This window comes from Salvelinus alpinus, chromosome 2 (genome assembly GCF_045679555.1).
Source record: "Salvelinus alpinus chromosome 2, SLU_Salpinus.1, whole genome shotgun sequence".
NCBI classification, from domain to species: domain Eukaryota; kingdom Metazoa; phylum Chordata; class Actinopteri; order Salmoniformes; family Salmonidae; genus Salvelinus; species Salvelinus alpinus.
Window position 1 is genome coordinate 78,006,251 of NC_092087.1, and position 21,797 is coordinate 78,028,047.

Genomic DNA, 21,797 nt, shown 5'->3' on the forward strand with positions numbered 1-21,797 from the left:
CTGCAGAGACGGCAGACACCACACAGGACAGGGTGAGCACTCAGCACACACACCACACAGGACAGGGTGAGCGCTCAGCACACACACCACCCAGGACAGGGACACACACACATATGGCTGATGGAAGCACCAGCTAGACACCAGTCAGTCTCACACAAACACACAGAAACCATGACGACAATGGAAATAAATACTGGAGGACACTAAAGCAGGAAGACAGACAGAATGTGGGAGTTAGACTGGGACATACAGAACTTAAAAAGGGAGGGAAAAATATAGATCTGGGATCTGAGATTGTGGACAATAAGAAGGGTTTGTGTCCTGGTCTAGTGGTAGAATCCCAGCAGAGCAGCAAATAAAATGGCTGAATATTCCACCGTTTTTCTATAGGGGCGCAATCCAGTACAACGGATTGTGTGGAAGTGCAAGGGTCTTAGTCCGTTTGTGTGAAGTGAAACCCTAACAGTCTGTGTGTGTCCCATGTCCCCTCCACCCCGTCCTCCAACCCTCCCTGACCTCTCACCTGTCCCCCGGACTGCCCCGAGCCGTCGGCGCAGACGAACTGGACAAACTCCTTGAGCGGGTCCTGGTGGTGGTGGTAGCGGATGGTGGGGTGAGTGAAGTAGGGACTGGACTGCTGGATGATGGAGGAGGAGGGGAAGTGGAGAGCTGACGCTGAGGCACGGGGACTCCCTGAGAGAGAGGGGGAGGAGAGGGGGAAGAGTGAGAGCGTGAGAAGGGACAGAGGGAGAGGTAGGCAGAGGGAGGAGAGTTAGTTGGGTCCATGTAATCCCACTCCAGACACAATTCATATAACACATTTAGAAAAGACAAGAAACACAAAAGTGACACAAACTAGACAGAATAGAGTAACTGATGTAATCCAACACATTAGACTGAATAGAGTAACTGATGTAATCCAACACATTAGACTGAATAGAGTAACTGATGTAATCCAACACACTAGACTGAATAGAGTAACTGATGTAATCCAACACATTAGACTGAATAGAGTAACTGATGTAATCCAACACATTAGACTGAATAGAGTAACTGATGTAATCCAACACATTAGACTGAATAGAGTAACTGATGTAATCCAACACATTAGACTGAATAGAGTAACTGATGTAATCCAACACATTAGACTGAATAGAGTAACTGATGTAATCCAACACATTAGACTGAATAGAGTAACTGATGTAATCCAACACACTAGACTGAATCCCTATTTACTGGTTTGAATAAATCTGTTAATTCATCTGATGCCAGATTGGTTTCAGTGTGGTCATTACAGAGTGTTAGAGAGTGGACGTCACATTATTTTCTCTAGGGGTTTACTATAGATGTAAATGCATGTGATTTATTAGTGTGTTTATCAGTGTGGTGATTAGAGAGAGTTAGAGAGTGGACGTCACATGATTTCCCCCTGTGGTTTGTACTACAGGGAGTCTAATGCTACTTGTGTATCTAAATGAACAGAATCATCCAAGGCTGCAACATCTGGTCCTGTTCATACAAAACATCTCTTCTGTATTTTCTGTCTATCTACAGTAAGCACAGCTTGAACACACACACACAAATGCAGACATGTATTACACACACACACATGCATATGCACACACACACTGAAGCGTGACAGTCAGACACACACACACACACACACACACACACACACACACACACACACACACACACACACACACACACACACACACACACACACACACACACACACACACACACACACACACACACACACTTTCCTGTTGGTAATGCTTGTTGGGAATGTGTAATCAATCATAGCCTATCATTGCTGTGTGGTTCGGCCCAGTAGTATGAAGCCTGGGAGAGTTAAATCCCACCGCTAAATCCCTTATAGACATTAGTCATTGTGTGTGTGTGTGTGTGACGGTGTCTTCTGAGATTCTGTGGCCTTGGCGATTTGGCACTGGAAACAGGCAAGCTGGTTGGTAGACTGCAAGGGGACTTGCATCTGTGAATGTGTCTGTCTGTCACCCTCTATCTCTCCAGTGTATGGAGGTGTGTGTGTGTGTGTAGGTGTGTGTGTGTGTGTGTGTGTGTGTGTGTGTGTGTGTGTGTGTGTGTGTGTGTGTGTGTGTGTGTGTGTGTGTGTGTGTGTGTGTGTGTGTGTGTGTGTGTGTGTGTGTGTGTGTGTGTGTGAGAAAGTGGGCTCACTAGACCAGACTGACTACCAGAATAAACAGACAACAGTCACACCTGGCATCCACACCCTGCCAACAGGAAATAAACTAACCCAGACAACGTCTATGCCTATAGCTCCATCCCAGCTACTGATGTCAAGCCTCTCCCTCACCCCTTCTCCAGTCTCTCTCTATCCCTCTCTCGCCCTCACTCCCTCACTCCTTTCCCTCAGTCTATCCCTCTCCCCCTTTCTCCCTCACCCCTTCTCCAGTCTCTCTCTATCCCTCTCTCGCCCTATCTCTCGCCCTCTCTCTTTATCCCTCTCTCCCTCTCTTTCATTGGTCTCTTTATAGCAGCGTGGCCTCTGAGGGACTTTCTATTTGGACGGCGGCCATCTTAGCAACCCCCCTCCTTTTCCCCTCCTCCTATGGAGCCTAAACACGGTCTCAGTCTCACACTACAACTCTATTACAGACTAACCTCTTAGCAGTTTGTAGACACATTCTAACTGGGAGAAGGGGTCATCTATGAATCAGATATACCTGAAGCTGGTCTGACACATCTTCACGTAACAGGAAGTCAATAGAATAATAGAATGTACAGCTCTTCTAGCACTTGGACAAGCTCTATATACTTAAAACAATCCATCCCTGTTGTTATACTAGGAAATGAAAATGAATAGTATAACATAATCTATATCAAATGTATACCAATTTAAATGTACAATTCTTAAGCTATTCTAGTGAAATGTGAAGGGGAGAGCTGTAAGAGTCCAAATGACCTTTACATGATAGGGCTGCTTTGGCTGCGGACCAGGCCAATCCTCAGAGAAGAGAGAGAGAAGAGAGAGAGAAGAGAGCGGGATGGCGGAAAAGAGAGAGACAGAAAGAGGGAGTGGGGGATGTATTTATTCCTTTGGAAAGTGAAACTCAACAGGGACTACAGTAGCTGGCAGGCTCGTATCTCAGAGGGAGAAGAGGAATTCTCAGACCGGAGGCCTGGAGACCATTTTGTTATCCTCACAACGTTCTTCTATAAGGCGAGGGGGCGGGCCGTTTGAAACAACTAGTGTGTGTGTGTGCGTGTGTGTGCGTGTGTACGCTCTTTACACTTGTGTGTGTTTGCCCTGTTTGAAACAGAACTGGCTCGATCACATGGGCATGGAATGACTGTGGCATGAAGACACACAAAATAAATAAAGCAAGAGAGAGAGTGAGACAGAGTGTGGAAAACAGTGATGAGAGAGAGAGAGATAGAGCTGAACTGTTGCAGGCCATGATAATAAATGTCAAGAGCTCTCTGGATCTTATCACTAGTTCTCAGATCAAAGTGGGTTCAATTCTACTACTGCTGCTAGGTTGTCTTGCTGAAAGTGGTCTCTGCAATTGGGGTCAATAAGATTCTCTCCCATCTCTCTCTCTTTCTTTCTCAGTGACTATAGTATTAGGGGTGGGGTCTAGAGATCTGTATATCTATAAGGGGGTGGGGTCTGGAGATCTGTATATCTATAAGGGGGTGGGGTCTGGAGAGCTGTATATCTATAATGGGGTGGGTTCTGGAGATCTGTGTATCTATAAGGGGGTGGGGTCTAGAGATCTGTATATCTATAAGGGGGTGGGGTCTAGAGATCTGTATATCTATAAGGGGGTGGGGTCTAAATATCTGTATATCTATAAGGGGGTGGGGTCTAGAGATCTGTATATCTATAAGGGGGTGGGGTCTAGAGATCTGTATATCTATAAGGGGGTGGGGTCTAGAGATCTGTATATCTATAAGGGGGTGGGGTCTAGAGATCTGTATATCTATAAGGGGGTGGGGTCTAGAGATCTGTATATCTATAAGGGGGTGGGGTCTGGAGAGCTGTATATCTATAAGGGGGTGGGGTCTGGAGATCTGTGTATCTATAAGGGGGTGGGGTCTAGAGATCTGTATATCTATAAGGGGGTGGGGTCTAGAGATCTGTATATCTATAAGGGGGTGGGGTCTGGAGAGCTGTATATCTATAAGGGGGTGGGGTCTGGAGATCTGTGTATCTATAAGGGGGTGGGGTCTAGAGATCTGTATATCTATAAGGGGGTGGGGTCTAGAGATCTGTATATCTATAAGGGGGTGGGGTCTAGAGATCTGTATATCTATAAGGGGGTGGGGTCTAAATATCTGTATATCTATAAGGGGGTGGGGTCTAGAGATCTGTATATCTATAAGGGGGTGGGGTCTAGAGATCTGTATATCTATAAGGGGGTGGGGTCTAGAGATCTGTATATCTATACGGGGGTGGGGTCTAGAGATCTGTATATCTATAAGGGGGTGGGGTCTAGAAATCTGTATATCTATAAGGGGGTGGGGTCTAGAGATCTGTATATCTATAAGGGGGTGGGGTCTAGAGATCTGTATATCTATAAGGGGGTGGGGTCTAGAGATCTGTATATCTATAAGGGGGTGGGGTCTGGAGATCTGTGTATCTATAAGGGGGTGGGGTCTAGAGATCTGTATATCTATAAGGGGGTGGGGTCTAGAGATCTGTATATCTATAAGGGGGTGGGGTCTAGAGATCTGTATATCTATAAGGGGGTGGGGTCTAGAGATCTGTATATCTATAAGGGGGTGGGGTCTAAATATCTGTATATCTATAAGGGGGTGGGGTCTAGAGATCTGTATATCTATAAGGGGGTGGGGTCTAGAGATCTGTATATCTATAAGGGGGTGGGGTCTAGAGATCTGTATATCTATAAGGGGGTGGGGTCTAGAGATCTGTATATCTATAAGGGGGTGGGGTCTAGAGATCTGTATATCTATAAGGGGGTGGGGTCTAGAGATCTGTATATCTATAAGGGGGTGGGGTCTAGAGATCTGTATATCTATAAGGGGGTGGGGTCTAGAGATCTGTATATCTATAAGGGGGTGGGGTCTAAATATCTGTATATCTATAAGGGGGTGGGGTCTAGAGATCTGTATATCTATAAGGGGGTGGGGTCTAGAGATCTGTATATCTATAAGGGGGTGGGGTCTAGAGATCTGTATATCTATAAGGGGGTGGGGTCTAGAGATCTGTATATCTATAAGGGGGTGGGGTCTAGAGATCTGTATATCTATAAGGGGGTGGGGTCTAGAGATCTGTATATCTATAAGGGGGTGGGGTCTAGAGATCTGTATATCTATAAGGGGGTGGGGTCTAGAGATCTGTATATCTATAAGGGGGTGGGGTCTGGAGAGCTGTATATCTATAAGGGGGTGGGGTCTGGAGATCTGTATATATATAAGGGGGTGGGGTCTAAATATCTGTATATCTATAAGGGGGTGGGGTCTAGAGATCTGTATATCTATAAGGGGGTGGGGTCTAGAGATCTGTATATCTATAAGGGGGTGGGGTCTAGAGATCTGTATATCTATAAGGGGGTGGGGTCTAGAGATCTGTATATCTATAAGGGGGTGGGGTCTGGAGATCTGTATATCTATAAGGGGGTGGGGTCTAGAGATCTGTATATCTATAAGGGGGTGGGGTCTAGAGATCTGTATATCTATAAGGGGGTGGGGTCTAGAGATCTGTATATCTATAAGGGGGTGGGGTCTAGAGATCTGTATATCTATAAGGGGGTGGGGTCTAGAGATCTGTATATCTATAAGGGGGTGGGGTCTAGAGATCTGTATATCTATAAGGGGGTGGGGTCTAGAGATCTGTATATCTATAAGGGGGTGGGGTCTGGAGATCTGTATATCTATAAGGGGGTGGGGTCTAGAGATCTGTATATCTATAAGGGGGTGGGGTCTAGAGATCTGTATATCTATAAGGGGGTGGGGTCTGGAGATCTGTATATCTATAAGGGGTGGGGTCTGGAGAGCTGTATATCTATAAGGGGGTGGGGTCTAGAGATCTGTATATCTATAAGGGGGTGGGGTCTAGAGATCTGTATATCTATAAGGGGGTGGGGTCTAGAGATCTGTATATCTATAAGGGGGTGGGATCTGGAGATCTGCATATCTATAAGGGGGGGGGGGTCTAGAGATCTGTATATCTATAAGGGGGTGGGGTCTGGAGATCTGTATATCTATAAGGGGGTGGGGTCTAAATATATGTATATCTATAAGGGGGTGGGGTCTAAATATCTGTATATCTATAAGAGGGTGGGGTCTAGAGATCTGTATATCTATAAGGGGGTGGGGTCTAAATATCTGTATATCTATAGGGGGGTGGGGTCTAGAGATCTGTATATCTATAAGGGGGTGGGGTCTAGAGATCTGTATATCTATAAGTGGGTGGGGTCTAAATATCTGTATATCTATAAGGGGGTGGGGTCTAGAGATCTGTATATCTATAAGGGGGTGGGATCTAAATATCTGTATATCTATAAGGGGGTGTGGTCTAAATATCTGTATATCTATAAGGGGGTGGGGTCTAAATATCTGTATATCTATAAGGGGGTGGGGTCTAGAGATCTGTATATCTATAAGGGGGTTGAGTCTGGGGGCAGGGCTTGGTCTCACCTGGACTCACCCCTGCCATCGTGTTGTGTGTGAACGCCATCTATCAACCGTCTCTCTCTCTCTCTCTCCCTCCCTCTCTTTCTCTATAAGGGTGGTGAGGGACTTTAGGGGTTGGGTCTGGGGCTCACCTGGTCTCACTCCTGCCAGCACGGGCAGCGGGTGGTGTGTGAACGTCATGCGGGGGGACCTCGTCTGGGGCGACAGGGCGTTGAAATCAAACTTCCCCGGCTTCTTAAGAGAACCAGGCGAGGACAGTCCTGGCAACAACAAATAAATGGGATCAATATAAAAAATAATATGAAAATGTGGGAGAAGAGGAGTTGGGTTTAATGTACAATGTTTTGGACTGGCTGCTACACTTAAATCAAAACATGTAAAAGGGAATTCATGATTAGAAAATTGTTATTCTTTGATTGATTGGTTTTAAAGCACTTTGATTGGCTGATGACAGTGCATTGTTTTGAGTCCTGTTGGATATTGGCCGTTCTCCTAACCAATCCCAGGCTGGCAGGCTCAGGACTTGCAGAATTCTCAGTATAAACAGTGCCCTCAAAAAATATAATGGGAGGGTTGAAGTTGTGGCTTCGGGGTGGTCAGGGTGGGGGAAGGTTTGATGTAGGGTTGAATCAAGGCAGTAATTACAAGCATTTTTAAATCTACATCCATTGTCTTCCAAGATTGGCTGAATATTCTCCTCTTTCCAAAGCTCCACAGCCTACCATGAGCTATATGAAGCTCCATTCAAAATAGAAACACTGTATATAAACTACAGTATAGAGCCTGCAGCTGCTCAGTGAGAAAGACAAGCAGACGGAATGGAGAGAGGGAGGGATGAAGGGAGAGAGGCGAGAAAAGCGTGGGAGAATGTGAGTGAAGGAAGGAGAGAGTGAGTGATGTCAGAGTGGAACCTGTGAAAATGTAGCAGTATTTTTCGTTTTGTTTCTTTTCCTTTCTAGGAATGTCTGAGATGGACATGTCATAAGATGGTTAAACATGGTTCATTATCTTCATCTCACACTCACTCACATACACACACGACAACCCTCACACACTCACCGATTACTACACACACACGACAACCCTCACACACTCACCGATTACCACAAATACTCACATACACACACACGACAACCCTCACACACTCACTCACATACACACACACGACAACCCTCACACACTCACCGATTACCACAAATACTCACATACACACACACGACAACCCTCACACACTCACCGATTACCACAAATACTCACATACACACACACGACAACCCTCACACACTCACCGATTACCACAAATACTCACATACACACACACGACAACCCTCACACACTCACCGATTACCACAAATACTCACATACACATACACGACAACCCTCACACACTCACCGATTACCACAAACACTCACACACTCACCGATTACCACACACACACGACAACCCTCACACACTCACCGATTACCACAAATACTCACACACGACAACCCTCACACACTCACCGATTACCACAAACACTCACACACACACACGACAACCCTCACACACTCACCGATTACCACAAATACTCACACACTCACCGATTACTACACACTCACCGATTACCACAAACACTCACACACTTACCGATTACCAAACATTCACCGATTACCACAGATACTCACACACTCACCGATTACTACACACTCACCGATTACCACAAACACTCACACACTTACCGATTACCACAAACACTCACACACTCACCGATCACCACAAACACTCACACACTCACCGATTACCACAAATACTCACACACTCACCGATTACTACACACTCACCGATTACCACAAACACTCACACACTTACCGATTACCACAAACACTCACACACTCACCGATCACCACAAACACTCACACACTCACCGATTACCAAACACTCACCGATTACCACAAACACTCACACACTCACCGCTCACCACAAACACTCACACACTCACTGATTACCACACACACTCACCGATTACCACAAACACTCACACACTCACCGATTACCACAAACACTCACACACTCACCGATCACCACAAACACTCACACTCACCGATTACCAAACACTCACACACTCACCGATTACCACAAACACTCACACACTCACCGATCACCACAAACACTCACACACTCACCGATTACCAAACACTCACACACTCACCGATTACCACAAACACTCACACACTCACCGATTAGCACAAACACTCACACACTCACCGATTACCACAAACACTCACACACTCACCGATCACCACAAACACTCACACACTCACCGATTACCACAAACACTCACACACTCACCGATCACCACAAACACTCACACACTCACCGATCACCAAACACTCACCGATTACAACAAACACTCACACACTCACCGCTCACCACAAACACTCACACACTCACTGATTACCACACACACTCACCGATCACCACAAACACTCACACACTCACCGATTACCACAAACACTCACCGATTAGCAGACACACTCACACACTCACCGATGACCACAAACACTCACACACTCACCGATTACCACAAACACTCACACACTCACCGATTACCACACACACTCACTGATTACCACAAACACTCACACACTCACCGATTACCACAAACACTCACTGATTACCACACACACTCACCGATTACCACAAACACTCACTGATTACCACAAACACTCACACACTCACCGATTACCACACGCACGCAAACACTCACCGATTACCACAAACACTCACACCATCACCGATTACCACAAACACTCACCGATTACCACAAACACTCACACCATCACCGATTACCACAAACACTCACTGATTACCACAAACACTCTCTGATTACCACAAACACTCACAGATTACCACAAACACTCACTGATTACCACACACACTCACTGATTACCACAAACACTCACCGATTACCACAAACTCACATTCACTTTAACATTCAGACCCAGGACCTTTACATACTATTTTTAGTCATTTTCATATTAATCCTAACAGACAATATTTGTTTCCAAACTTTGTGGTCTATTTCTGTGGTCCTGACATTAAAATCCCATTCAACCACAATTCTTCCGGTTCCAGCTGGGTATGTGTGAAAGTCTATGGAGATAGATTGCAGTGTGGGGGTGTGTAAACAAAACAGTGTGAAAGAGTTAAGTCTGCAGCAGGTGGGAGGGAGGGAGTGACTAATATGTGTGAATTTATGTCTTTAACAGACATATTTCATTTTTAGTTAACCAGGGCTAGGATCTAGTGGGTATAGTGTGTGTGTGAGTTTCATTTATAACCAAGGCTAGGAGGCTAGGGGGCTAGGAGGCTTGGGGGATAGGAGGCTAGGGGGCTAGGAGGCTAGGGGGCTAGGAGGCTTGGGGGATAGGAGGCTTGGGGGATAGGAGGCTAGGGGGATAGGATGTTTGGGGGATAGGAGGCTAGGGGACAGGAGGTTTGGGGGATAGGAGGCTTGGGGGCTAGGAGGCTAGGGGGATAGGAGGCTTGGGGGATAGGAGGCTAGGGGACAGGAGGTTTGGGGGATAGGAGGCTTGGGGGCTAGGAGGCTAGGGGGACAGGAGGCTTGGGGGATAGGAGGCTAGGGGGATAGGAGGCTAGGGGGACAGGAGGCTAGGGGGATAGGAGGCTTGGGGGCTAGGAGGCTTGGGGGATAGGAGGCTTGGGGGATAGGAGGCTAGGGGGACAGGAGGCTTGGGGGATAGGAGGCTAGGGGGATAGGAGGCTAGGGGGACAGGAGGCTAGGGGGACAGGAGGCTAGGGGGATAGGAGGCTAGGGGGATAGGAGGCTAGGGGGACAGGAGGCTAGGGGGATAGGAGGCTAGGGGGACAGGAGGCTTGGGGGATAGGAGGCTAGGGGGATAGGAGGCTTGGGGGATAGGAGGCTAGGGGGCTAGGAGGCTTGGGGGATAGGAGGCTAGGGGGACAGGAGGCTTGGGGGATAGGAGGCTAGGGGGATAGGAGGCTAGGGGAATAGGAGGCTTGGGGGCTAGGAGGCTAGGGGGATAGGAGGCTTGGGGGCTAGGAGGCTAGGGGGATAGGAGGCTAGGGGGCTAGGAGGCTAGGGGGCTAGGAGGCTTGGGGGATAGGAGGCTTGGGGGCTAGGAGGCTAGGGGGCTAGGAGGCTTGGGGGATAGGATGCTTGGGGGATAGGAGGCTAGGGGGCTAGGAGGCTAGGGGGCTAGGAGGCTTGGGGGCTAGGAGGCTAGGGGGCTAGGAGGCTTGGGGGATAGGATGCTTGGGGGATAGGAGGCTAGGGGGCTAGGAGGCTAGGGGGCTAGGAGGCTTGGGGGATAGGAGGCTTGGGGGATAGGAGGCTAGGGGGATAGGAGGCTTGGGGGATAGGAGGCTTGGGGGATAGGAGGCTAGGGGGATAGGAGGCTTGGGGGATAGGAGGCTAGGGGGATAGGAGGCTTGGGGGCCAGGAGGCTTGGGGGCTAGGAGGCTAGGGGGACAGGAGGCTTGGGGGATAGGAGGCTAGGGGGATAGGAGGCTTGGGGGATAGGAGGCTAGGGGGCTAGGAGGCTAGGGGGCTAGGAGGCTTGGGGGATAGGAGGCTTGGGGGCTAGGAGGCTAGGGGGATAGGAGGCTTGGGGGCCAGGAGGCTTGGGGGCTAGGAGGCTAGGGGGACAGGAGGCTAGGGGAACAGGAGGCTAGGGGGATAGGAGGCTAGGGGGATAGGAGGCTTGGGGGATAGGAGGCTAGGGGGCTAGGAGGCTAGGGGGCTAGGAGGCTTGGGGGATAGGAGGCTTGGGGGCTAGGAGGCTAGGGGGCTAGGAGGCTTGGGGGATAGGATGCTTGGGGGATAGGAGGCTAGGGGGCTAGGAGGCTAGGGGGCTAGGAGGCTTGGGGGATAGGAGGCTTGGGGGCTAGGAGGCTAGGGGGCTAGGAGGCTTGGGGGATAGGATGCTTGGGGGATAGGAGGCTAGGGGGCTAGGAGGCTAGGGGGCTAGGAGGCTTGGGGGATAGGAGGCTTGGGGGATAGGAGGCTAGGGGGATAGGAGGCTTGGGGGCTAGGAGGCTAGGGGGCTAGGAGGCTAGGGGGACAGGAGGCTAGGGGGACAGGAGGCTAGGGGAATAGGAGGCTTGGGGGCTAGGAGGCTAGGGGGCTAGGAGGCTAGGGGGCTAGGAGGCTAGGGGGATAGGAGGCTTGGGGGACAGGAGGCTAGGGGGACAGGAGGCTAGGGGGACAGGAGGCTTGGGGGACAGGAGGCTTGGGGGCTAGGAGGCTAGGGGGATAGGAGGCTTGGGGGCTAGGAGGCTAGGGGGATAGGAGGCTTGGGGGCCAGGAGGCTAGGGGGATAGGAGGCTTGGGGGCCAGGAGGCTTGGGGGCTAGGAGGCTTGGGGGACAGGAGGCTTGGGGGATAGGAGGCTTGGGGGCCAGGAGGCTTGGGGGCTAGGAGGCTAGGGGGACAGGAGGCTAGGGGGACAGGAGGCTAGGGGGCTAGGAGGCTAGGGGGATAGGAGGCTAGGGGGCTAGGAGGCTAGGGGGCTAGGAGGCTAGGGGGATAGGAGGCTTGGGGGACAGGAGGCTAGGGGGATAGGAGGCTAGGGGGCTAGGAGGCTAGGGGGATAGGAGGCTAGGGGGCTAGGAGGCTAGGGGGACAGGAGGCTAGGGGAATAGGAGGCTTGGGGGCTAGGAGGCTAGGGGGCTAGGAGGCTAGGGGGATAGGAGGCTAGGGGGACAGGAGGCTAGGGGGACAGGAGGCTTGGGGGATAGGATGCTTGGGGGATAGGATGCTTGGGGGCCAGGAGGTTATGTGGCTAGGAGGCAAGGGGGCTAGAGGGCTAGAGCGGGTGTATTGTAGCTGTCAGACTAATTGGAGCCATGGAAGAGAGGTGGAGAACCATGCCTGATCCCACCGCTGACACGGTTACTGTGATGTCTGACACCAACGGTTACTGTGACGTCTGACACCAGCGGTTACTAGTTGTAGTAGTTGCCAGGGGCGCCGGTTTGAGTGTGTCTAGAACTGAAACGCTGCTGGGTTTTTCACTCTCAACAGTTTAATGTGTGTATCAATGGTCCACCACCCACAGGACATCCAGCCAACTTGACTCAACTGAGGGAAGCATTGGAGTCAACATGGGCCAGCATCCTTGTGCAAAGGTTCCGGCCCCAGTGAATTGAGGCTGAGGGTAAAGGTGGTGGTGGGGGTGCAACTCAATATTAGGAAGGTGTTCTTAATGTTTTGTACACTCAGTGTATGCCCCACTATATACGAGCACAGAGGGACAAACTGACAGAGGATTTCATCCAGTGGCTTCCCCCACTATAACAGAGACGAGACCCATGTTATGTATCTACTCTGGCTGTGTGTGTGTGTCTCACTACACTGTCCTCTCTCCTCCTGGCAGACCACAGCAGTGGACTGGCAACCAATCAAGTGCTCCTGTTGACCTCTCTGCCTCTCTACACTAACAGGCCTGCCACCAGATGTGCCTTCAAAACACAGTCTCTTGCTCGCACAAACACACGAGCACGTATGTACCCACACGCTCATACACACGCTCATACGCACGTACGCGCACACATGCGCACACACACACACACGCATTGGCTTAAAGCAGTAAAAGGGAAACCAGAAGGAATTCCCTTGTCCAGACTAAACAGAGGTTGCGTCCCAAATGGCACCCTATTCCCTATATAGTGTTTTGTCAAAAGTAGCGCACTGTATAGGGAATAGGGTGCTATTTGGGACGCACCCTGTAGTGTAGAAGACCATCAAAGGCTCTAACTAACTCATATTAGAAGCAGCAGAGGCCCCTTGCAAATCTCTAGTGGTCTTAAACATTTCAGAATCATTTGGAACTCATTTGAAATCATGGTTATTTCTAACCCCCAGCGCCCCGAGACACACACACACTTCACTCTCCCTCCAGCCCCTGTGGAGCAGATGTCGCCAGCAGCCTTGCTACTCCCAAGGCCACACACACACACATACACACACACACACACGCACGCACGCACGCACGCACGCACGCACGCACGCACGCACGCACGCACGCACGCACGCACGCACGCACGCACGCACGCACGCACGCACGCACGCACGCACGCACGCACGCACGCACGCACGCACGCACGCACGCACGCACGCACGCACGCACGCACGCACGCACGCACACACACACACACACACACACACACACACACACACACACACACACACACACACACACACACACACACACACACACACACACACACACACACACACACACAGAAGCACCATCTGGGACTAGAGCTTGTGTGTGTGTGTGTGTGTGTGTGTGTGTGTGTGTGTGTGTGTGTGTGTGTGTGTGTGTGTGTGTGTGTGTGTGTGTGTGTGTGTGTGTGTGTGTGTGTGTGTGTGTGTGTGTGTGTGTGTGTAGCAAGGCTGCTTGCGACATCTACTGTACATACTAGATCTGTCTGTCTGTCTGTCTGTCTGTCTGTCTCTGCATGTGTGTGCTCAATTGGCTATGGAGGGAGTAGAATACGGGGTTGGCTATGGTGATGTGTGCTGCAGGCACCTGTGTGTTTTTGATTATTTTTACATGGTCCCGTTTGTTTGTGTGTGGTTGCTTGTTTTCCTACCCCCCACCTGGATAGGAACTCCCAGCTGTGGTTTGCCTGTAGCAGGTGGAACCCTCCAGAAAACCACACACACCGTAGAGTGTCGCTTTGGTGTTGATATTTCACTTCCTTGTGTTATAAAGTACATTTTACCAAGACCAATTTGATTCTTCATGTTCTGAATCGTTCAGTGGGGTCTTTCTCTATCACATCATTAACATCATATCCTAAAAGTCAGATGTCGTACCCTAATACATCCCATAATAAGCAGCGAACTCTGTTGACAGAGCAGTGCAGCGTTATCGCCGAAAACGTTTCACATTTCGTGGTGGTCGTCTCTCAAGTTGTTTCCACGAGTCGCAAAGAGCTGAATTAAATGTTCAAGGTTTTGAAAATAAAAAAGCTTTCGTTACGCTCAGTACTCCGGTGACATTTCACAAAGATACACTTGTTTTTGTGAGAAATCTTCGAAAAAGAACAGGAACTTCGCATTAATATGAACATTGTATACTAAAATATGAAATCATGTCATGTCTCAAAATTGATATCCATTGATACCCATCTTACCTGTATATTGTTTTATGTCCTCAGGATTTGAGAAGAAAGATGAGGAGTTCATTGGTAAGCCTGTCCGGTATTCTTCATTTTCGCACAGCATCCAGCCTAGCTGACGACATGTTGTTGTCCTGATTTATGAGCACTTTTCCCCCCTGGCCTAATTTTGACCCTCCTACAAGGGTAAAAACTCAGATACATTTTTAACGGATTATGAGAGACACGAGGTTTGGACCATTGGTTATCTTAGCAGAGTATCTACACAATTAACATATTATTTTACCCAGTGTTCAAAAGTAGCGTTTTTGATTGGACACCTTACCATCTCCCATTCTAAATCTCATTTCATCTGCCAGACAGTAGAACTGATCACCTTCTATCTCTCCATCTCTCTTTCTCCTTCCCTCAATCCCTCAGAAAAGGACACACGACCACCTACATCTCTAAAGTCGACAGCTCTCTCTCAACACATTACATACTAAATACACAAATGCCTCACATTTGTAATTCATTTGGGTTTCTACATTTGGTTAAATTAATTGGCGAGAGGGACTTGCAGGGCTGCATCCAGCCTATTCCCTATGTAGTTTACTACTTTTGTCCAGAGACCATTTTTATTGTTTTTAACCTTTATTTAACTAGGCAAGTCAGTTAAGAACAAATTCTTATTTACAATGACGGCCTACCCCGGCCAAACCTGGACGACGCTGGGCCAATTGTGCGCCACCCTATGGGACTCCCAATCAGGGCCGGTTGTGATACAGCCTGGAATCGAACTAGGGTCTGTAGTGACGCACGCCTCTAGCACTGAGATGCAGTGCCTTAGACCGCTGCGCCACTCAGATAAGTTACACATACACTACAGTATATGAACAAAAGTATGTGGACACCTGCTCTTCTAACATCTCATTCCAAAATCATGGGCATTAATATGGAGTTGGTCCCCCCTTTGCTGTTATAACAGACTCCACTCTTCTGGGAATGCTTTCCACTAGATGTTGGAACATTGCTGCGGGGACTTGCTTCCATTCAACCACAAGAGCATTAGTGAGTCAGGTACTGATGTTGGGCGATTAGGCCTGGCTCGTAGTCGGCGTTCCAATTCATCCCAAAAGTATTTAATGGGGTTGAGGTCAGGGCTCTGTGCAGGTCAGTTAAGTTCTTCCACACCGATCTCGACAAACCATTTCTGTATGGACCTCGCTTTGGGCACTGTCATGCTGAAACAGGAAAGGGCCTTCCCTAAACTGTTGGCACAAAGTTGGAAGCACAGAACTGTCTAGAATGTCATTGTATGTTGTAGCGTTAAAAACAGCCCCAGACCATTATTCCTCTTCCACCAAACTTTACAGTTGGCACTATGCATTCGGGCAGGTAGCTTTCTCCTGGCATCCGCCAAACCCAGATTCGTCCGTCGGACTGCCAGATGGTGAAGCGTGATTCATCACTCCAGAGAACGCGTTTCCACTTCTCCTGAGTCCACTCCAGCCGACACTTGGCAATGCGCATGGTGATCTTAGGCTTGTGTACGGCTGCTCGGCCATGGAAACCCATTTCATGAAGCTCCCAAAGAAACAGTTATTGTGCTGACGTTGCTTCCAGAGGCAGTTTAGAACTTGGTAGTGAGTGTTGCAACCGAGGACAGACAATTTTTACGCACTACTCGCTTCAGTGCTTTGTTGTCATTCAACGATAGACAACTCATTTTCATGCACATTTTCCACTTGAGAAATACTGTACCAAACATCTTAGTTAGATGTAAAATTGCGCGACTAAGCTCTCCTCTGCAAAACCAAAAAAATGTATGACAGATTTCTTGAGTTATCTTACGGCGCCTCAAGATGGACAAACAGTACAATTGCCGCTTTTTATTTTTCAAGCGAAGGTCTTTTAAGGTATGCAAGCACACTCGTTTGGTTCCCCGAGCCAAGTTCAGCTCGGTGCCAGCCGAACTGAAGCATGCGGAAGCCTTAAGGCAGACAGCATGTGTGTGTGTGTGTGTGTGTGTGTGTGTGTGTGTGTGTGTGTGTGTGTGTGTGTGTGTGTGTGTGTGTGTGTGTGTGTGTGTGTGTGTGTGTGTGTGTGTGTGTGTGTGAGTGTTAATTAAATTCACAGCTCAGCTAACTGGAGCAGGTCTGAGCAAACCATAGGGCCTAGCACAGAACCTCTCTCCCTCCCTCTCTCTCCCTAGGGTTTCTACTGCTGCACATGTTTTCAATTAGAGAAAGGGGATGGAGGGAGAAAGGGAGAGAGAGATGGGGAGAGAGAGAGGCAGGGAAAGAGACATAGAGAGATACAGAGAGAGAGAGAGAGAGAGAGAAAGAGAGAGAGAGACAGAAAGAGGGAGCGAGAGAGAGAGAGCGAGAGAAAGAACAGTAGCTGTGGTAACAAATAACAGTAAAGAAGGTGTGAGTTGGTGTATGTACAGATATACACTGAGTGTACACATATTGAAAGAGTAATGACTGAGTTATACACAGTGTGGGTAGATATGAGTGCAATGTGTTTTGTGCTGCTGAAAAGTGGAGCAGGTTTGAATTGGTGTCGCCTATGAACAAGTATACAATTATACAGATAACACATATTGAAAGAGGAATGATGTAGTTAAACAGGTAGATTATATAAAACAGATATGAGTTATATACAGTAAGGAGATATGAGTTATATACAGTAGGGGGATATGAGTTATATACAGTAGGGTGATATGAGTTATATACAGTAAGGAGATATGAGTTATATACAGTAGGGGGATATGAGTTATATACAGTAAGGAGATATGAGTTATATACAGTAGGGGGATATGAGTTATATACAGTAGGGTGATATGAGTTATATACAGTAGGGTGATATGAGTTATTTACAGTAGAGAGATATGAGTTACATACAGTAGGGGGATATGAGTTATAAACAGTAGGGATATATGTGTTATTTACAGTAGGGGGATATGAGTTATAAACAGTAGGGAGATATGAGTTATATACAGTAGGGTGATATGAGTTATATACAGTAGGGGGATATTAGTTATATAGAGTAGGGGGATATGAGTGTAATGTGTTCTAACCATGGTAAGGAAACTGCACTCCATCGTGTTCATGTTTTATCTTCCTCTCCTGCACACTGGCCAAATGGTGCTGCACTGTAGGTGGAGAAGGGGAGGGTTAACAATGAGAGATATAGAGAGAGACGAAGGGTAGAGAGCGAGAGGGAGAGAGAGGGTGAGGAAGAGAGAGGGTGAGAGAGAGAGAGGGGGCAGAGAAAGGAGGGAGAAAGAGAGTTTGGGGTGGGGAAGACAGAGAGAGGAGGGCAAAGAGAGAGAGGGAGTCGGGGGAAGAGACAGAAAGAGCAATAGAGAGAGGCAGAGAGAGAGAGAGAGAGAAAGAGAGATGCAGAGAGAGAGAGAGCGAGAGAGAGATGCAGAGAGAAAGAGGCAGAGGCAGAGAGAGAGAAAGAGAGAGAGAGAGGAAGAGAGAGGCAGAGGCAGAGAGAGAGAAAGAGAGAGAGAGCGAGAGAGAGATGCAGAGAGAAAAGAGAGAGAGGCAGAGAGAGAGAGGCAGAGGCAGAGAGAAAGAGAGAGAGAGAGATGCAGAGAGGCAGAGAGAGAGAGCGAGAGAGAGAGAGATGCAGAGAGAAAGAGAGAGAGGCAGAGAGAGAGAAAGAGAGAGAGAGAGGAAGAGAGAGGCAGAGGCAGAGAGAGAGACAGAGAGAGAGAGCGAGAGAGAGATGCAGAGAGAAAGAGAGAGAGGCAGAGAGAGAGAGGCAGAGGCAGAGAGAGAGAGAGAGAGAGAGAGATGCAGAGAGAAAGAGAGAGCGGCAGAGAGAGAGAGAGCGAGAGAGAGAGAGATGCAGAGAGAAAGAGAGAGAGGCAGAGAGAGAGAGAGCGAGAGAGAGATGCAGAGAGAAAGAGAGAGAGGCAGAGAGAGAGAGGCAGAGGCAGAGAGAGAGAGAGAGAAAGAGAGCAAAAGAGAGAGAGAAAAAGAGGCAGAGAGAGAGAAAGAGAGAGAGAGAGAGAGAGAGATGCAGAGAGAAATAGAGAAAGAGAGAGAGAGGCAGAGAGAGAGAAAGAGAGAGAGAGAGAGAGAGAGAGAGAGAGGGAGATGCAGAGAGAAAGAGAGAAAGAGAGAGAGGGGGGGTAGCTTAAGATTTTTAAGACAGTAGTTGAAGTAGTGATCGAACATGGATAACATTGTGGTAAAGTTAGTTCATGGTTACTGTACTGCATTGTTGCTTACTTATCAGGTGCCGGTCAACATGGTGTGAGCTTGGGGATGGGGAATGAAGGTCTCCACCTGGTTACAGGTGGGAACAAGAGGTTATGGAGTCACTTCTGGTCTCAAATCAGTCTTAGGGAGACAAGAGTGTGTGAAAGGTCTCCACTAGTATTAATGAATAGGTGGAATATCACTTCTGGTCTCGAATCAATTTAAATGGAGACAGGAGCAAAGAGGTGTTCTGGAAAGTTATGAAGTCAGTTTCAAATCAGTTTAGAAGAGACAGGCTCCTATCCAATATTCACACTAGCGCACCAATTAGAATGAAGCGTTGGGCAAGCTTTCTAAGTGGTATGCTAGTGAGGATGATCTTGCCAGTGTGGATTTTGGAACAGTGAGTGACAAGTGAGAAGGAAAGAGGTGTTTTGGGGAGGGGTGTTTTGAGTTAGGTGTTTTGAAGAACAGTGTGTTGTGGGGAGTTTGGGGAGAAGAGTTCGGTAAGAATGGTCCAGAGGTCGGGGTACAGGTATAAGGGTAAAGGTAGAGTTTGGGGGCTAGGGGGAGTGTCCTACCTGCATCCATGTCGTTGGGCCAGCCGCTGGACTGGGAGGAGCCTGCGGCTGGGGAGCGTCCGGGGTAGAAGACGTCGTCTGTGGGGCTCTCCAGCTCACTGTCGTCTAACGACTTCCTCTTGTTAGAGCTGCGGAGAGGAAGAGGGAGAGAAGAGTCAATAATGGCTCCCTATTCCCTATGTAGTACACTAGGGCCCTGGTCTAAAGTAGTGCACTATTGGACCGGAGTCTGGTCGAATGGTTAACACTTGCTTCCCCTGCGGCAGGAATCCAGTTCGATCCCTGAATGAGCCCTACACATTTCTGCTTCCACTTCTGTCTCCCACTACTGTCTCCCTGCTCCTGTCTCCTACTACTGTCTCCCACTACTGTGTCCCTGCTCCTGTCTCCCACTACTGTCTCCCTGCTCCTGTCTCCCTGCTCCTGTCTCCCACTACTGTCTCCCTGCTCCTGTCTCCCACTACTGTCTCCCTGCTCCTGTCTCCCACTACTGTCTCCCACTACTGTCTCCCTGCTCCTGTCTCCCACTACTGTCTCCCTGCTCCTGTCTCCCACTACTGTCTCCCTGCTCCTGTCTCCCACTACTGTCTCCCTGCTCCTGTCTCCCTGCTCCTGTCTCCCACTACTGTCTCCCTGCTCCTGTCTCCCACTTCTGTCTCCCACTACTGTCTCCCTGCTCCTATCTCATACTACTGTCTCCCACTACTGTCTCCCTGCTCCTGTCTCCCACTACTGTCTCCCTGCTCCTGTCTCCCACTACTGTCTCCCTGCTCCTGTCTCCCACTACTGTCTCCCACTACTGTCTCCCTGCTCCTGTCTCCCACTACTGTCTCCCTGCTCCTGTCTCCCACTACTGTCTCCCTGCTCCTGTCTCCCTGCTCCTGTCTCCCACTACTGTCTCCCTGCTCCTGTCTCCTACTACTGTCTCCCTGCTCCTGTCTCCCACTACTGTCTCCCTGCTCCTGTCTCCCACTACTGTCTCCCTGCTCCTGTCTCCCTGCTCCTGTCTCCCACTACTGTCTCCCTGCTCCTGTCTCCCACTACTGTCTCCCTGCTCCTGTCTCCCACTACTGTCTCCCTGCTCCTGTCTCCCTGCTCCTGTCTCCCTGCTCCTGTCTCCTACTACTGTCTCCCTGCTCCTGTCTCCCACTACTGTCTCCCTGCTCCTGTCTCCCACTACTGTCTCCCTGCTCCTGTCTCCCACTACTTTCCCTGCTCCTGTCTCCCACTACTCTCTCCCTGCTCCTGTCTCCCACTACTCTCTCCCTGCTCCTGTCTCCCACTGCTGTCTCCCTGCTCCTGTCTCCCACTACTCTCTCCCTGCTCCTGTCTCCCACTGCTGTCTCCCTGCTCCTGTCTCCCACTTCTGTCTCCCACTTCTGTCTCCCACTACTCTCTCCCTGCTCCTGTCTCCCACTACTTTCCCTGCTACTGTCTCCCACTTCTGTCTCCCACTTCTGTCTCCCACTATTGTCTTCCTGTCTCCCGCTCCTGTCTCCCTGCTCCTGTCTTCCACTACTGTCTCCCTGCTCCTGTCTCCCACTACTTTCCCTGCTACTGTCTCCCACTACTTTCCCTGCTACTGTCTCCCACTTCTGTCTCCCACTACTGTCTCCCACTACTGTCTCCCTGCTCCTGTCTCCTACTACTGTCTCCCTGCTCCTGTCTCCCACTACTGTCTCCCTGCTCCTGTCTCCCACTACTGTCTTCCTGTCTCCCGCTCCTGTCTCCCTGCTCCTGTCTTCCACTACTGTCTCCCACTACTGTCTCCCACTACTGTCTCCCTGCTCCTGTCTCCTACTACTGTCTCCCTGCTCCTGTCTCCCACTTCTGTCTCCCACTTCTGTCTCCCACTTCTGTCTCCCTGCTCCTGTCTCCCTGCTCCTGTCTCCCTGCTCCTGTCTCCCACTACTGTCTCCCTGCTCCTGTCTTCCACTACTTTCTCCCTGCTCCTGTCTCCCACTTCTGTCTCCCACTACTGTCTCCCGCTACTGTCTCCCACTACTGTCTCCCTGCTCCTGTCTCCCACTACTTTCCCTGCTACTGTCTCCCACTTCTGTCTCCCTGCTCCTGTCTTCTACTACTTTCTCACGGTCTCCTGTCTCCCACTCTGTCTCCCACTTCTGTCTCCCACTTCTGTCTCCCACTACTGTCTCCCTGCTCCTGTCTCCCTGCTCCTGTCTCCCTGCTCCTGTCTCCCACTAATGTCTCCCTTCAG

At 49.4% G+C, this 21,797-nt stretch overlaps 1 protein-coding gene across 22 annotated transcripts in view; it reads right to left on the minus strand.

Moving 5' to 3' along the window:
* The window catches only part of nfixa (nuclear factor I/Xa), a 163,759-nt gene that overhangs the window by 8,150 nt on the left and 133,812 nt on the right, over window positions 1-21,797 (minus strand). For 10 of the 22 annotated variants that reach the window (XM_071389417.1, XM_071389427.1, XM_071389412.1 and 7 more), the window contains 5 exons: window positions 19,580-19,707; window positions 19,029-19,085; window positions 17,861-17,935; window positions 6,777-6,905; window positions 524-693 (listed from right to left, as the gene is read on the minus strand). In XM_071389417.1, coding sequence (XP_071245518.1) covers window positions 524-693; window positions 6,777-6,905; window positions 17,861-17,935; window positions 19,029-19,085; window positions 19,580-19,707 — 559 coding nt within the window. Of the gene's footprint in view, window positions 1-516; window positions 694-6,776; window positions 6,906-17,860; window positions 17,936-19,028; window positions 19,086-19,579; window positions 19,708-21,797 lie in introns of all 22 variants that reach the window. The other 12 variants (XM_071389432.1, XM_071389422.1, XM_071389418.1 and 9 more) reach the window with 5 other exon arrangements.